Source organism: Pelophylax lessonae, assembly GCF_965119305.1.
Source record: "Pelophylax lessonae genome assembly, chromosome: 7".
NCBI classification, from domain to species: domain Eukaryota; kingdom Metazoa; phylum Chordata; class Amphibia; order Anura; family Ranidae; genus Pelophylax; species Pelophylax lessonae.
In genome coordinates, this window is record NC_138774.1 from 35,950,181 (window position 1) to 35,964,341 (window position 14,161).

The window sequence follows — 14,161 nt, forward strand, 5'->3', positions numbered from 1 at the left end:
TGCGGGGGACAAATCGGACACTTTTGAAACATTTTTGGGGACCAGTGACACTGGTGCAGTGACCAGTGCTAAAAATATGCACTATTACTGTACTAATGACACTGGCTGGGAAGGGGTTAACATCAGGGGTGACTAAAGGTTTAACTGTGTGCCTAGCCAGTGTTTAAGTGTAGTGTGGGAGATGCTTTTGCGAGGGGAAGGCATGGACCTGAATCCCTGCTTTGCAGGAACACAGGATCCATGCCTTCCTTACAGACAGACTGGCAATCTGCTTTGTGTACATAGACAAGACTGGTGTTCTGCCTTTGTACGGAACAATCAGTGGGTGCTGGTGGACATCAAGACCACGGGACCTGCTGATCGCAATCACAGCTGGAGTGTGCCACCGGCAAAGCGCACTCACGCCCGCTACCTTCTACCTGTGATCCTGAACAGCGCGGCCACTCTCTAGCAGTAAAACTGCTATGGGGCAGTCAGCAACTGGTTAAAGCGGTATTAAACTCCACTTTATTTTATTTTTTTTACTATATGGGCCCTCAGGTGGTTTATGCCATTATGTATCTGTCATACAAAGCTGTCCAGCATTGTGCTGTTACTGCTCCTGCTGGTCCCGGGTGCTTCCATCTTTCTTCCGGGTTCTCTGTTCTGTTGCTTAAAGCGGAGTTCCACCCTGGTTATACTTTTTTTAATAAAAATACCCCCGGGACAGTCAGGGCTAGTACATTCCACAATGGCTAGCCTCTGATCTGTCCCGGGTTGCACTTACCTTTTAGGAGAAATACTTACCTTGAAAAAGTATTCTCCAGCACTGCCATCTCAGGTGTGGGCAGCTTGAAGCCAGCGCGATCCTCTTCGGCGTCCTCTTCCTTCTTCTTCGGTCCCACGATGCACTGCACCGGCCCCGCCGTCACTTCCGGTGCGCGCGCGTCATCCCTCCACAGCTTCTGGGCATGCCCAGAAGCTCTTTAGAAGGGAATGATGCGCGCGCCCCGGAACTGACGTCGGGGCCGGTGCAGGCGCAATGATTCCTGGGAGCGATGACGTTCAGCTCCCAGGAATCATTGCAAAAGCCAGGAAGTGACGACGGGCCGCGGCCGCCGAGGGGAGGAAGAAGGAAGTAAGGTAAGTATATTTTCTCTACAAGGTAAGTAAAAAAAAAAAAAATTGCGATTATCCATTTGTTTTTCAGGTGACCCGGAGCGAGAAGATGGAGGTAAGTATCAATTTAGGGTGGAACTCCACTTTAAATAGCTAGGCTGCGATGAGGTCCCTCCCTTCGCATGTATATCATCATGGCACAGAGCAGTGCTGCAATTGTACAATGAGTTATGTATGCACGGCTCAGTATATATAACAGCTGACAGGCAGAAGAGGACTGGGCCAGAGGGCAGGGGGGCAATTGCCCTCTGGGCCGCTGTAATGCCCCATTAAAAGGCTGCACCGCTTCTGCCACAGACATGCCTAAAGGATTCCTGGTGAAGAGAAGTAAAAAGTCTCCCCCACTGACCTACTAAGTGCGGGATAAAGACAAGGACAGAGCGCAGGTCTCCCCCCAGCATGGATGGTGTAAACAGTTCCATGCACCACTGGAGACTCTCCTCCCCAGCCAGCTCCGTTCGAGCTGTCCCAGCTCCCCCCCCCCAACCACCCCCTGCTGGCCAGGTTGGGAACCTGGATTCGGCCGGTGAGTAGAGAGTACCTGGTGTGGAGTTTTAGCCTGAAATGGGGGTCAGGAGGAGACCGGGAAGGGGGAGAGTGGGAGGGGGGCCAATTCACTGCACAATGTGCTTCTGGTTTGTACTTGCCCCCTGGGCCAAAGGTTGCCAGTCAGCCCCTGCTGACAGGTATTGGGAATCATTGATGACCTATAGGGTCTCTACTGTCATCAAATTCCTACCTGTCAGCAATTTTAAATATCAATTTACTACTACTTTAACCACTTTACCTCTGGAAGATTTACCCCCCTCCCTCATGACCAGGCCAACTCTGCTTTAGGAAGACTTTTAGTCTAACATATCGTATTGGACTTCTTTTTGTGTCATTCATGTGACTAGATGCCAGAGCATTGGTCATGTGATTTATCAACAGAGTTTTGGGCAACTGGAGTTTGGGCAGAGTTGGGCAAGCAGCAGCTGAGTGTGAACACTGGTCCTCCAGCTTAGGTGAGATCATGATAAAAAGAATGGGTATAAAACATGTGATGAGATCAGGAAGCACGTGCATTTTCATCAAGTTAAATATTCTCTGAATTTGTCCAATTGTCTCTGAAATTGTCCAACGGCTGTGCCCGTACTGCCAAATACATCTGCCACCTAACCTTCCTAGAGTTGCCATAGTAACATGCATGTATAGGAATCGGGGAAGCTAAATAATGTGGGAGATGGGGCTTAGCACCACTCCTCCAAAATACACGTAAGCCTTCCTAATTTAAAGATCTAACCTTCTTGTATGGTATACTGAAAAATGACAGGTGCTCCCTACTGGTAACAATCTTTGGTATATTAAATTGTTTTGTGTTTTTTCATCAGGAAGTACTTATTTCTAATATGCTAATATCCTTCCCAGATTATCACCTTGCCCGTTCCCGGAGGAAAAGCGTCCCAGGAGGGAAACAGCCCAGTATGGACGCCCCTCCTGCCGCCCCCTTCCGACCGTCGGTGAGTAATACATTTTCACTAAAATAAAGCTATCCAATATGCAGATAGATATGTATGGTTTGCTGCCATACCAAGTTAGAAATATGCTGACATTTTTGATATTCCATCTAACTTCATGTACATTAAATTACCAAAAGTATTGGGACGCCTGCCTTTACACACACATGACCTCTAATGGCATCCCAGTCTTAGTCCGTAGGGTTCCATATTGAGTTGGCCCACCTTTTGCAGCTATAACAGCTTCATTTCGTCTGGGAAGGCTGTCGATAAGGTGAAACTGATAACATCTAAGTGAAAGATATAACACCAACATGTCAGAAACGAATTTAAAACAAAAATAACTAAGTTGGAAAAAGGTTCACCCCCCACTCCTAAAAAAGACTTGTAAACTCAATCAGGTATAGCTAATCGCCTTCTCAATTGCATGCAAAGCCATTTGACTTTCAACTGTATTCAGCTGTGGTCATTTTGCTTAGTTCAGCTCAGCATGAAAAGAGCTTTCCTGAAGCAATTCAGTCCCTGGTTGTGCAACTGAAGCAAACAATCAACTATGCGGGGAAAGGCACAAGTCAGGAGATGGATACAAAAAGAAAAAATTCAAAGGCTTTATCAATGCCTTCAAGCACAGTGAAGTCTATTATTAAGAAGTGGAAGGTATTTGAAACAACATAGACCTTCCCTGGATCAGGACGTTGCTCCAAACTGGATGAAAGAGCAAGGAGGAAACTGGAGGCCTACAGCAACTCTGAAGCAGTTGCAGGAATTTATGAAAAAGAGTGGTCATTGTGTGCATGTGACAATATCACAAATTCTCCACAAATGTGGGTTGTATGGAAGAGCTGCAAGAAACTCTTGAAGAAAGGCCACATGCGGTCACCACTGAGCTTTACCAAACCGCACCTTGAAGATTCTAAGGCCACATGGAAAAAGGTGTTATGGTCAGATGAGACTAAAATTTAATTATGTGACCTCAAAACCAAACGTCTGGCGGAAATCCAGTACAGCTCACCAGAGGCGGCTCTCTAATTAGGCCGGTAAGGCGGCCGCCGAAGGCCTCGCACTTAAAGGGGCCTCGCATGATCCTTCCCAAACATTTTTTTTTTTTTTAATGAATAGAGTTGTCCTTCACCTTGCGACACGCCAGGTCGCCGGGGGCCGCATCCGCACACTCCACATCCTGACATCAACATTAAATGCCGGGCGCAGCAGCGCTACGTGCTACACCAGTAGACTGTCTGTGGGTGTATGGCAATTCTCGAGTCCAGTCTCCAGCCAGCCAGGCCCCGCAGTGCACGCACTCCAGTGGTGTACCAACAAGGGGGCGGGGGGGGGGGGCGGTCCGCCCCGGGTGCTACACATTGGGGAGTGCCAGGGAGCCCCAGGGTGACACCCAGAGCCGGCCACCAAACTGCCGAGTCTGCCGCTCACTGACCCTGGAGAGCGGAGCAAGAGGCAGCGAGTGTAGAACAGCACAGCCACAGGGAGAATCATCAGCGCTGAATATACAGTGGGGCGGTCCTGGGTGGACACTGCCGATTAATGAGCAGGTGATTGGTTGCTAGGACCCCCTAGCAACCAATCACCTGCTGTGAACTAGCAAGTTTAACTTCAGTAATTCCCGCTCTATATTCAGCGCTGATGATGATTCTCCCTGCCCTGTTCTGCTTTACACTGACTGCTCCCTGCTCTGCTCTCCTAATAAGGTAGGATGGGAGGATGTGGGGGGCTGTATATATCATCTAAAGGATTCCATGGGGGGGGGGGGGGAGTGGGGGGGCTGTATATATCATCTAAAGGATTCCATGGGTGGGGGGGAGTGGGGGGCTGTATATATCATCTAAAGGATTCCATGGGGGGGGGGGGGCTGTATATATAATCTAAAGGATTCCATGGGGGGGGGGGGGAGTGGGGGGCTGTATATATCATCTAAAGGATTCCATGGGGGGGGAGTGGGGGGCTGTATATATCATCTAAAGGATTCCATGGGGGGGGGGGTTGTATAATGTAATGTAAATGGTTCATGGGGGCGGGCTGTGTATATATACTGTATATATAATCTAAAGGGTTCCATGGGGGGGGGGGCTGTATATATAATCTAAAGGATTCCATGGGGGGGGGGGAGTGGGGGGCTGTATATATCATCTAAAGGATTCCATGGGGGGGGAGTGGGGGGCTGTATATATCATCTAAAGGATTCCATGGGGGGGGGGTTGTATAATGTAATGTAAATGGTTCATGGGGGCGGGCTGTGTATATATACTGTATATATAATCTAAAGGGTTCCATGGGGGGGGGGGGGCTGTATATATAATCTAAAGGATTCCATGGGGGGGGGGCTGTATATATAATCTAAAGGATTCCATGGGGGGGGAGTGGGGGGCTGTATATATCATCTAAAGGATTCCATGGGGGGGGGGGAGTGGGGGGCTGTATATATCATCTAAAGGATTCCATGGGGGGGGGGAGTGGGGGGCTGTATATATCATCTAAAGGATTCCATGGGGGGGGGGGGTTGTATAATGTAATGTAAATGGTTCATGGGGGCGGGCTGTGTATATATACTGTATATATAATCTAAAGGGTTCCATGGGGGGAGGCTGTATAATGTAAATGGTTCATTTGGGGGGGGGGGGCTGTATAATCTAAAGGGTTCCATGAGGGGGGTGGTGTGGGGGGATGTGTAATGTAAAGGGGTCCAGAGGTGTGGGGGGATGTGTAATGTAAAGGGGTCCAGAGGTGTGGGGGATGTGTAATGTAAAGGGGTCCAGAGGTGTAGGGGGATGTGTAATGTAAAGGGGTCCAGAGGTGTAGGGGGATGTGTAATGTAAAGGGGTCCAGAGGTGTGGGGGATGTGTAATGTAAAGGGGTCCAGAGGTGTAGGGGGATGTGTAATGTAAAGGGGTCCAGAGGTGTAGGGGGATGTGTAATGTAAAGGGGTCCAGAGGTGTAGGGGGATGTGTAATGTAAAGGGGTCCAGAGGTGTAGGGGGATGTGTAATGTAAAGGGGTCCAGAGGTGTGGGGGGATGTGTAATGTAAAGGGGTCCAGAGGTGTAGGGGGATGTGTAATGTAAAGGGGTCCAGAGGTGTAGGGGGATGTGTAATGTAAAGGGGTCCAGAGGTGTAGGGGGATGTGTAATGTAAAGGGGTCCAGAGGTGTGGGGGGATGTGTAATGTAAAGGGGTCCAGAGGTGTGGGGGGATGTGTAATGTAAAGGGGTCCAGAGGTGTTGGGGGATGTGTAATGTAAAGGGGTCCAGAGGTGTGGGGGGATGTGTAATGTAAAGGGGTCCAGAGGTGTTGGGGGATGTGTAATGTAAAGGGGTCCAGAGGTGTTGGGGGATGTGTAATGTAAAGGGGTCCAGAGGTACAGGGGCTGTGTAATGTAAAGAGGGTCTTCCTACATTTTACCCGCAGTTATAGCTGCAGTCTATAGATTTCTATTAGATTGCGCTTTTTTTTTTTTTCCTGCATTTTCTGAAAGCGCACCAAAAGTCCCACATGTTGCATCTTTGGCGCACTTTCAGAAAACCGGAAAATCATCTTTTTTGGGGGAGGAGTTACACCATGTTTTAATGCACCAGGTGACTGCAATCCTAGTGATGCCACTGGCAGTTAAATGTATTTCTGTCTGGTGCCTCAGGTCAGTCGGCGCCGTTTTTGCAGAGGAGGAGGGGGGCCTGGCCGCCCAGGGGGAGCAGAGGGAGGAGAATTCTTTCAGGTTTAAGGCCGCAGTGCACTTGATGACACGTCGATGTGTGGTGCGTCGTCTTTCCGCCTGGGGGGGGGGGGGGTGCCAGATATAAGATCCGCCCCGGGTGCCAAATGCTCTAGGTACGCCCCTGACGCACTCACATCGGCTTCTTCTGGTTGGGCTGCTGCTCTTTCTCCTGCATTCCACGAATCATGGTCCGGGATAGCGATGATGTCACGACGTGATGTCACGTAACCCCTCCTCTGCATTCTCCCGGGATCGGTACCATGAGGAGAACTTGAAGATAAGAGCAGACCAGAAGAAGAAGACGAAAAGGTAAGGACTGTAGCTGGACTGGAGGACTCAGAGTGGGTGACTGACTGCAAAAAGAAGGCCTGTCCTGTCCAAGAGGCAGCCAGCCGCCGCCTGCAGCTGCAGAGGACTGTCCTGACACCTGTCATCCTCCTGAAATTTGAATATTTAAGTTATAAGTACCATTCCAGGCTGGCTTGAAATGAAAAATATAATTAATATGGGAAACGTCCTATAATCCTATGCAATTGAAAAAATTAGATTAAAAAAAATAATAAAGTGCTCAGTGCTTCTGCTTCATCATGAATCATGCTATTGCTTCTTATCTTATGACAACCCAATGGTATGTTTTTTTCTTTATATAAGTGCTCTGTGCTCAGATGGATTCCTCACAATTTATTTTATATCCAGACCAGTGCATCCACTCAGTGCTCCCCTCTCAATCCCCCCCAACTCACTGGACAATTCAAGGGAATAACGCCTGTCACGCGTCACAGCTTTAATAAGGTGCCAGATGCCAGGTGAATGGTGTGTAGACTGCCTGCACTTCTGCATAGAGGGGGTAACATGTTCTGGAGCTGAAGTGGTTAAAAGAGTTAGTGAATTGTTAATTTTTTTAAAAACCAATAAAAAAAGGCTCCAGGGACATTATTAATCCAGTTTGGTGTGTCCAGTATTCTTTGTATATTTGGAGTATATGGGATGCCACCTACCGTCCCCTGTTACATCACTTCTGCTTTGAACGCAAAACATGTCGTCACTTTGACACCTGTGATTCATGAAGTGTACCATATTTCTGACCAAACTCTGTGTGTGTGTGAGTGTCAATATATATATATATATAAAAATAAAATATATCAGACGGGGTTTCTCTTTTCCCCCCTATCTTTTAGCACTTGCTGACCAGCCACCAAAACATATACTGCAGGTTGGCAGATTCCTGCAAAATGATGTGCCCATATGTCGCTTTGCAGGAGCGCACGCACCCATTTTCTAGGGCAGAGGGGAAGCTGATCTTTGAATAAAATAACTGGAAGGTACCTCAGCCTCACTATCGAGATCTCCTTTTTTATACCCATGGGGGAGCTATGTAAGAGGCACCGTGACCCAAGGACTTGACTGAGAGCCATGTTTATGCCACGGTCTTATCTTCGGCAGAAGTTCTGCTGAAGATAAGACCGTGGCATAAACATGGCTCTCGAGTCCTTGGGTCACGGTGCCTCTTACATAGCTCCCTGGGGCGCCTGGGGTTTTATCGCGCAAGGGGGGCCTCATATTTTAATTTCGCCTAAGGCCTCAAAAAGTCTAGAGCCGCCTCTGCAGCTCACCATTCATACAGTAAAACATGGAGGTGGTAATATCCTGTTATGGGGTGTTGCTCTGCAGCAGGGACTGGAGCACCTATCAGAATACAAGAAAAAACAGATGGGGTAAAATACTGTCAAATTCTTGAGGAAAATCTGCTGCTCTCTGTCAGAAAGTTGTCAATGGGAAGAAGGTTTACCTTCCAATATGACAATGACACAAAGCACACAGCAAAAGTGACCACACAGTGACTGAAGGAGAAAAAGGTGAATGTCCTTTCATGGCCTAGTCAGAGCCCAGACCTAAACCCCATTGAAAATCTGTGGAATTACTTGAAGACTGCAGTCCACCATCAAATATAACTGAACTTGAGCAGAAGAGTGGGAAAATATTTCAAAGTCTAGATGTGCAAAGTTAGTAGAGACATATGCCAGCAGACTAAAGGCTGGAATTAAGGCAAAAGGTGATCCAACAAAATACTGACAAAGGGGGGGGGGGGGGGGTGATCCTTTTTTCCAACTCAGTAATTCTGTTGAGTTTTTTTATTTTTCTCTCACGTGTTGGTGTTATGTTTTTCACTTGGATGTTATAAGCTGGATAAAACAGAAAACGTGTCTGTCTTTATTTCAAGCTGTAAAGCACAACAGAATGTGAATATTTTAAAGGGGGTGATTATTTTCTATACCCTCTGTAAATGTGTCATGACTTGAAGATTAAAAACCATTGAGGTTGATTTACTAAAGGCAAATAGACTGTGCACTTTGCATGTGCAGTTGCTCCACAGCTTGGAGCAATTAGGGGAGCATTGCTGACTTCCATCCTCCAGTCATGTTTAACCACTTAAGCCACGGAAGATTTTACCCCATTCCTGACCAGGGGGTTTTTTGCAATTTTTTACTGCGTGACTTTAACGGACTATTGTCTGGTCGTGCGACGCTGTACCTAAACAAATTTGACGTCCTTTTTTTCCCACAAACAGAGCTTTCTTTTGGTGGTATTTGATCACCTGTGCGATTTTTTGATCATGCGCTACAAACCAAAAAAGAGCGTCAATTTTGCAAAAATAACAATATTTTTCACATTTTTTTTATATGAAATTCCCCCAAAAAAATGTAAAAATCAAAATTTTTTAACATTTTCGGCCAATTTGTTTTATGCTACCTATGTTTGGTAAAAAAAATCGCAAAAAGCGTATTTTGATTGGTTTGCGCAAAAGTTATCGCGTTTACTAACAAAGGGAAAGATTTTTGTCATTTTTGGTGTTTTTTTTTTAACGAGTAATGGCGGCGATCTGCGATTTTTTTTGCGGGACTGCAACATTGCGGTGGACAGATCGGACCCTTGACTGACATTTTTGACACTTTTGGGGTTACCAGTGACATTACTGCAGTAATCAGTGCTATACATATGCACTGTTACTGTAAAAATGACACTGGCAGGGAAGGGGTTAACTGTATTGGAGAGGGAGGGGTTAAGTGTGTCCTAGGGGTGTGTTTCTAACTGTGATGGGACATGTCTACTACTGTAAAAACAGAGATCAACGGTCCTACATAGTAGAACCGTCTGATCTCCATTTTTACACAGGGGAGAATGACAGGCGGCTTGTTTACATTATCCGCCTGCCTTTCTCCCTCTCCCCCGACGATCGCCGAGTGACCGGCGGACATCGGGTCCGCCGGTCACACGCACTGACTCCTTAGTGAACGTGCCGGGGCGGGCGCGCGCCCGCTATTGGCTCACAAGCCGGTGACAGGCTAGTGACATATATATATGTCACTTTGCCTGGCCGGGCTGACCGCCGCAGTATATCTACTTGCGGCGGTCGGCAAGTGGTTAAGTAAAAATGCTGTTTTTTTGTTTGTTTTTTTACCTTGCATGTGATTGGGTATTCTTTGCAAAGAGAAAATTCACCTCATTGACCAAGGTCTGAAACAACTGCATTTGCAGTGTGCAACTAGACTTGCAAAGTGCACAGTCTATTTGCCTTTAGTAAATCAACCTCATTGAGTTCTGTTTATTGCATGTGGCTAAGCAGAGGATATTGTAACTAGTTAGCTGAGATTCTATATATAGCGCACTTTCAAAAAAAAAAAAATATTAAAAAAATAAACAAGCGTGTTTAAACTGACTAAATGAATATTTATGCTATATTAAGTAGATGCACGGACAGGATGCAGCTCTCCCACATGTAACCAGTTATAGTTAGAGATTCTCCAGAGAATGCCGTGCATCTGTTACAGCAAACCCCTACGCCTGTATAAGAGCTCAGAGAAGGGAAAAGTGTCTGCGTTCCCCATGGCAACCAATCACTTTGATGACTTTTATTGTGAATCAGATTGGTTGCCATGGACATCGAAAGGTCTCTCCGTTGCATATGTTTTTATGTGACCAAAAGTGTATTATCCAAAATGGAAAACTAAAAAAATGTAATGCTTTGCTACAGTAAAATATAAAGAGTTGATTAAAATAGTAATCCAGGGAATTAACTGATTGCCACTAGGGTCAAAGAAGAGTTGTTTTCCTTTATGACATAATTTGGGGCATACTTTATAAAGGTTCTTGCCAACCTTGCGATCGGGTGTTTTTTTTTTTTTTAAGGCAGAACTCAGTGGTCTTTTCTTCTTTCTTCTTAAACAATTATAAATAGCATGCTAGCAAAACTTTGCCTATGTGTTGAACAGTAATATTAGAAAGGAAAAAAGATTACTATGTCAAGCACTGTCAGGAAATGCCACTACGTCAGAGCGAAGCACTGTCAGGAAATGCCACTACGTCAGAGCAAAGCACTGTCAGGAAATGCCAGTACGTCATAGCCAAGTACTGTCAAGAAATGCCACTATGTCAGAGCCAAGTACTGTCAGCAAATGCCACTATGTCAGAGCCAAGCACTGTCAGGAAATGCCACTACGTCATAGCCAAGCACTGTCAGGAAATGCCACTACGTCATAGCCAAGCACTGTCAAAAAATGCCACTATGTCAGAGCCAAGCACTGTCAGGAAATGCCACTACGTCATAGCCAAGCACTGTCAGGAAATGCCACTACATCAGAGTCAAGCACTGTCAAGAAATGCCACTGCGTCAGAGCCAAGCACTGTCAGGAAATGCCACTACGTCAGAGCCAAGCACTGTCAGGAAATGCCATTATGTCAGAGCCCAGCACTGTCAGGAAATGCCACTATGTCGGAGCCAAGCACTGTCAGGAAATGCCACTACGTCAGAGCCAAGCACTGTCAGAAAATGCCATTATGTCAGAGCCCAGCACTGTCAGGAAATGCCATTATGTCAGAGCCCAGCACTAACAGAAAATGCCACTTCGTCAGAGCCCAGACCTGTCAGAAAATGCCACTTTGTCAGAGCCCAAACCTGTCAGAAAATGCCACTTTGTCAGAACCCAGCACTGTCAGAAAATGTCAATATGTCAGAGCCCAGCACCTTCTGGAAATGCCACTGTCAATGCTTGAGAATGTCAGGAAATGCCACTTTATCATAACCCAGCATAGTCAGGAAATGCTACCATGTAGAAGTCAAGCACTGTCAGAAAATGTCAGTATGGCAGAGCTTACCGCTGTAAGGAAACACCACTACAGCAGAGCTTAGCACTGTAAGGAAACACCACTACGGCAGAGCTTAGCACTGTAAGGAGACACCACTATGGCAGAGCTTAGCACTGTAAGGAAACACCACTACGGCAGAGCTTAGCACTGTAAGGAAACGCCACTACAGCAGAGCTTGGCACTGTAAGAAAACACCACTATGTCAGAGCTTAGCACTGTAAGAAAACACCACTATGTCAGAGCTTAGCACTGTAAGGAAACACCACTACGGCAGAGCTTAGCACTGTAAGGAAACACCACTACGGCAGAGCTTAGCACTGTAAGGAGACACCACTACGGCAGAGCTTAGCACTGTAAGGAGACACCACAACGGCAGAGCTTACCACTGTAAGGAGACACCACTACGGCAGAGCTTAGCACTGTAAGGAAACACCACTACAGCAGAGCTTGGCACTATAAGAAAACACCACTATGTCAGAGCTTAGCACTGTAAGGAAACACCACTACGGCAGAGCTTAGCACTGTAAGGAATCAGCTCTATGTCAGAGGTCAGAGCTTAGCATTGTTAAAAAAATAGGCCAGTATGGCAGAGCTTAGCACTGTCAAGAAACCATTATGGCAGAGCTTAGCACTGTAAGGAAACACATCTGTTAGAGGTCAGAGCTTAGCACTTCAGAAAATACCAGTATGGCAGAGCTGAGCATTGCCAGGAAACTCCACTATGGCAGAGCTGAGCACTCTAAGGAAACACCTCTATTTTAAAGGTCAGAGCTTAGCACTGTCAGAAAACGCCAAACAATCAGAGCTTAGCACTGTCAAGTAAACACCACTGGGGCAGAGCTTAGCACTGCCAGAAAATGCTAGTATGGCACAGCTTAGCACTGTCAGGAAACACCACTATGTCAGAGCTTAGCACTGTCAGGAAACACCACTATGGTGGAGCTTAGCACTGCCAGGAAATACCACTATGGCAGAGCTTAGCACTGCCAGGAAATACCACTATGGCAGAGCTTAGCACTGTAAGGAAGCTCCTCTATGTCAGAGGTCAGAGCTTAGCACTTTCAGAAAACGCTAGTATGGCAAAACTTAGCACTGTCAGGAAACACCACTATGTCAGAGGTTAGCACTGTCAGGAAACACCACTATGCCGGAGCTTAGCACTGCCAGGAAATATCACTATGGCAGAGCTGAGCACTGTAAAGGGCCATCCTCCGATTTTTCTCTCTCATGCTCGCGTTCACAACCGTTTTTAGTTGACAGTGCATAAATGTTCACTAAATTTCTCTTCCGATTTTTTTTTTTTCGGTTGACGTTTGTTCGTAGAGTGTGATGTAAGTACGTGTGACCCCCGAGGCCACGCCTTCCTTCTTCCGGATGCGACGTGGCTTTTGTTCTCGGATCATTCGTGGAACTGCGCCTCGGATTTTTCAGAATCTTCGAGATTTATCACCTTTTTCGTTATACAACGATCTTGGAAGATGGAGATCGAAACATCCGAGACCCTTGCTATACTTGGTCTTGGAGTCCTGGCTATCCAAAGGCAGCAGAAAACATGTAATATAACTAATGAATTGCTATACACATACAAAGTCAAGTACAACGAAGATAGATACGAATTATCCATTTTAGTTGTTTTTTTTCTGATAAACTTCGGGTCGTCAGTAAATTCCGATCATGCGCGGTCTTTCGTAGCCGATTTTTCCCGGACGTACCGTGTACTCATTAAACGAAAATTAGTCGTGCTGAGGACAGCCGAAGAAAATTTTGGTGTTTGTCCCTCCGTTTTTTTTCGTTGAAAATGTCGGGATCGGCTGCTGAAAGTTGTGTACACACTAGGCGAAAATCGGACGATTTCACATCGGGCAGGAATTTTCGGCAGATTTTCTACTAGTGTGTACCCCACTTAAGGAAACACCTCTATTTCAAAGGTCAGAGCTTAGCACTGTCAGAAAACACCAAACTGTCAGAGCTTAGCACTGTCACAAAATGTCACTATGGCAGAGCTTAGCAGAGCAAACACCTCTGTTGCAGAGTTTAGCACTGTAAGGAAACGCCAGTATGGCAGAGCTTAGTACTGTCAGGAAACACCACTATGGCAACGGTTAGCATTGTAAGAAAACAAATCTATGGCAGAGCTTAGCACTGTTAGGAAACTCCTCTATGTCAGAGGTCAGAGCTTAGCACTGTCAGAAAATGCCAGTATGGCAGAGCTTAGCACTGTCAAGAAGACACCACTGTGGCAGAGCTTAACACTTCCAGGAAACACCAGTATGGCAGAGCTGAACACTGTAAGGAAACACCTCTATTTCAGAGGTCAGAGCTTAGCACTGTCAGAAAACACTAAACTGTCAGAGCTTAGCACTGTCACAAAATGCCACTATGGCAGAGCTTAGCACTGTAAGGAAACACCTCTGTTGCAGAGTTTAGCACTGCAAGGAAACGCCTCTATGTCAGAGGTCAGAGCTTAACACTGTTAAAAAAACGCCAGTATGGCAGAGCTTAGCACTGTCAGGAAACATTACTGTGGCAGAGCTAAGCACTGTCAGGAAACACCTCTATGTCAGAGGTCAGAGCTTAGCACTGTTAAAAGCTTAGCATTGTCAGGAAACACCACTGTGGCAGAGGTTAGCACTGTCAGGAA

The 14,161-nt window shown here is 46.4% G+C and overlaps 1 protein-coding gene across 12 annotated transcripts in view; it reads left to right on the forward strand.

Annotated features, from left to right (window-relative positions):
- Positions 1 to 14,161, forward strand: part of SYNGAP1 (synaptic Ras GTPase activating protein 1) — a 643,453-nt gene that overhangs the window by 343,698 nt on the left and 285,594 nt on the right. For all 12 annotated transcript variants that reach the window (XM_082263688.1, XM_082263695.1, XM_082263697.1 and 9 more), the window contains one exon: positions 2,566 to 2,657. In XM_082263688.1, the coding sequence (XP_082119814.1) occupies positions 2,566 to 2,657 (92 nt within the window). The remainder of the gene's footprint in view (positions 1 to 2,565; positions 2,658 to 14,161) is intronic.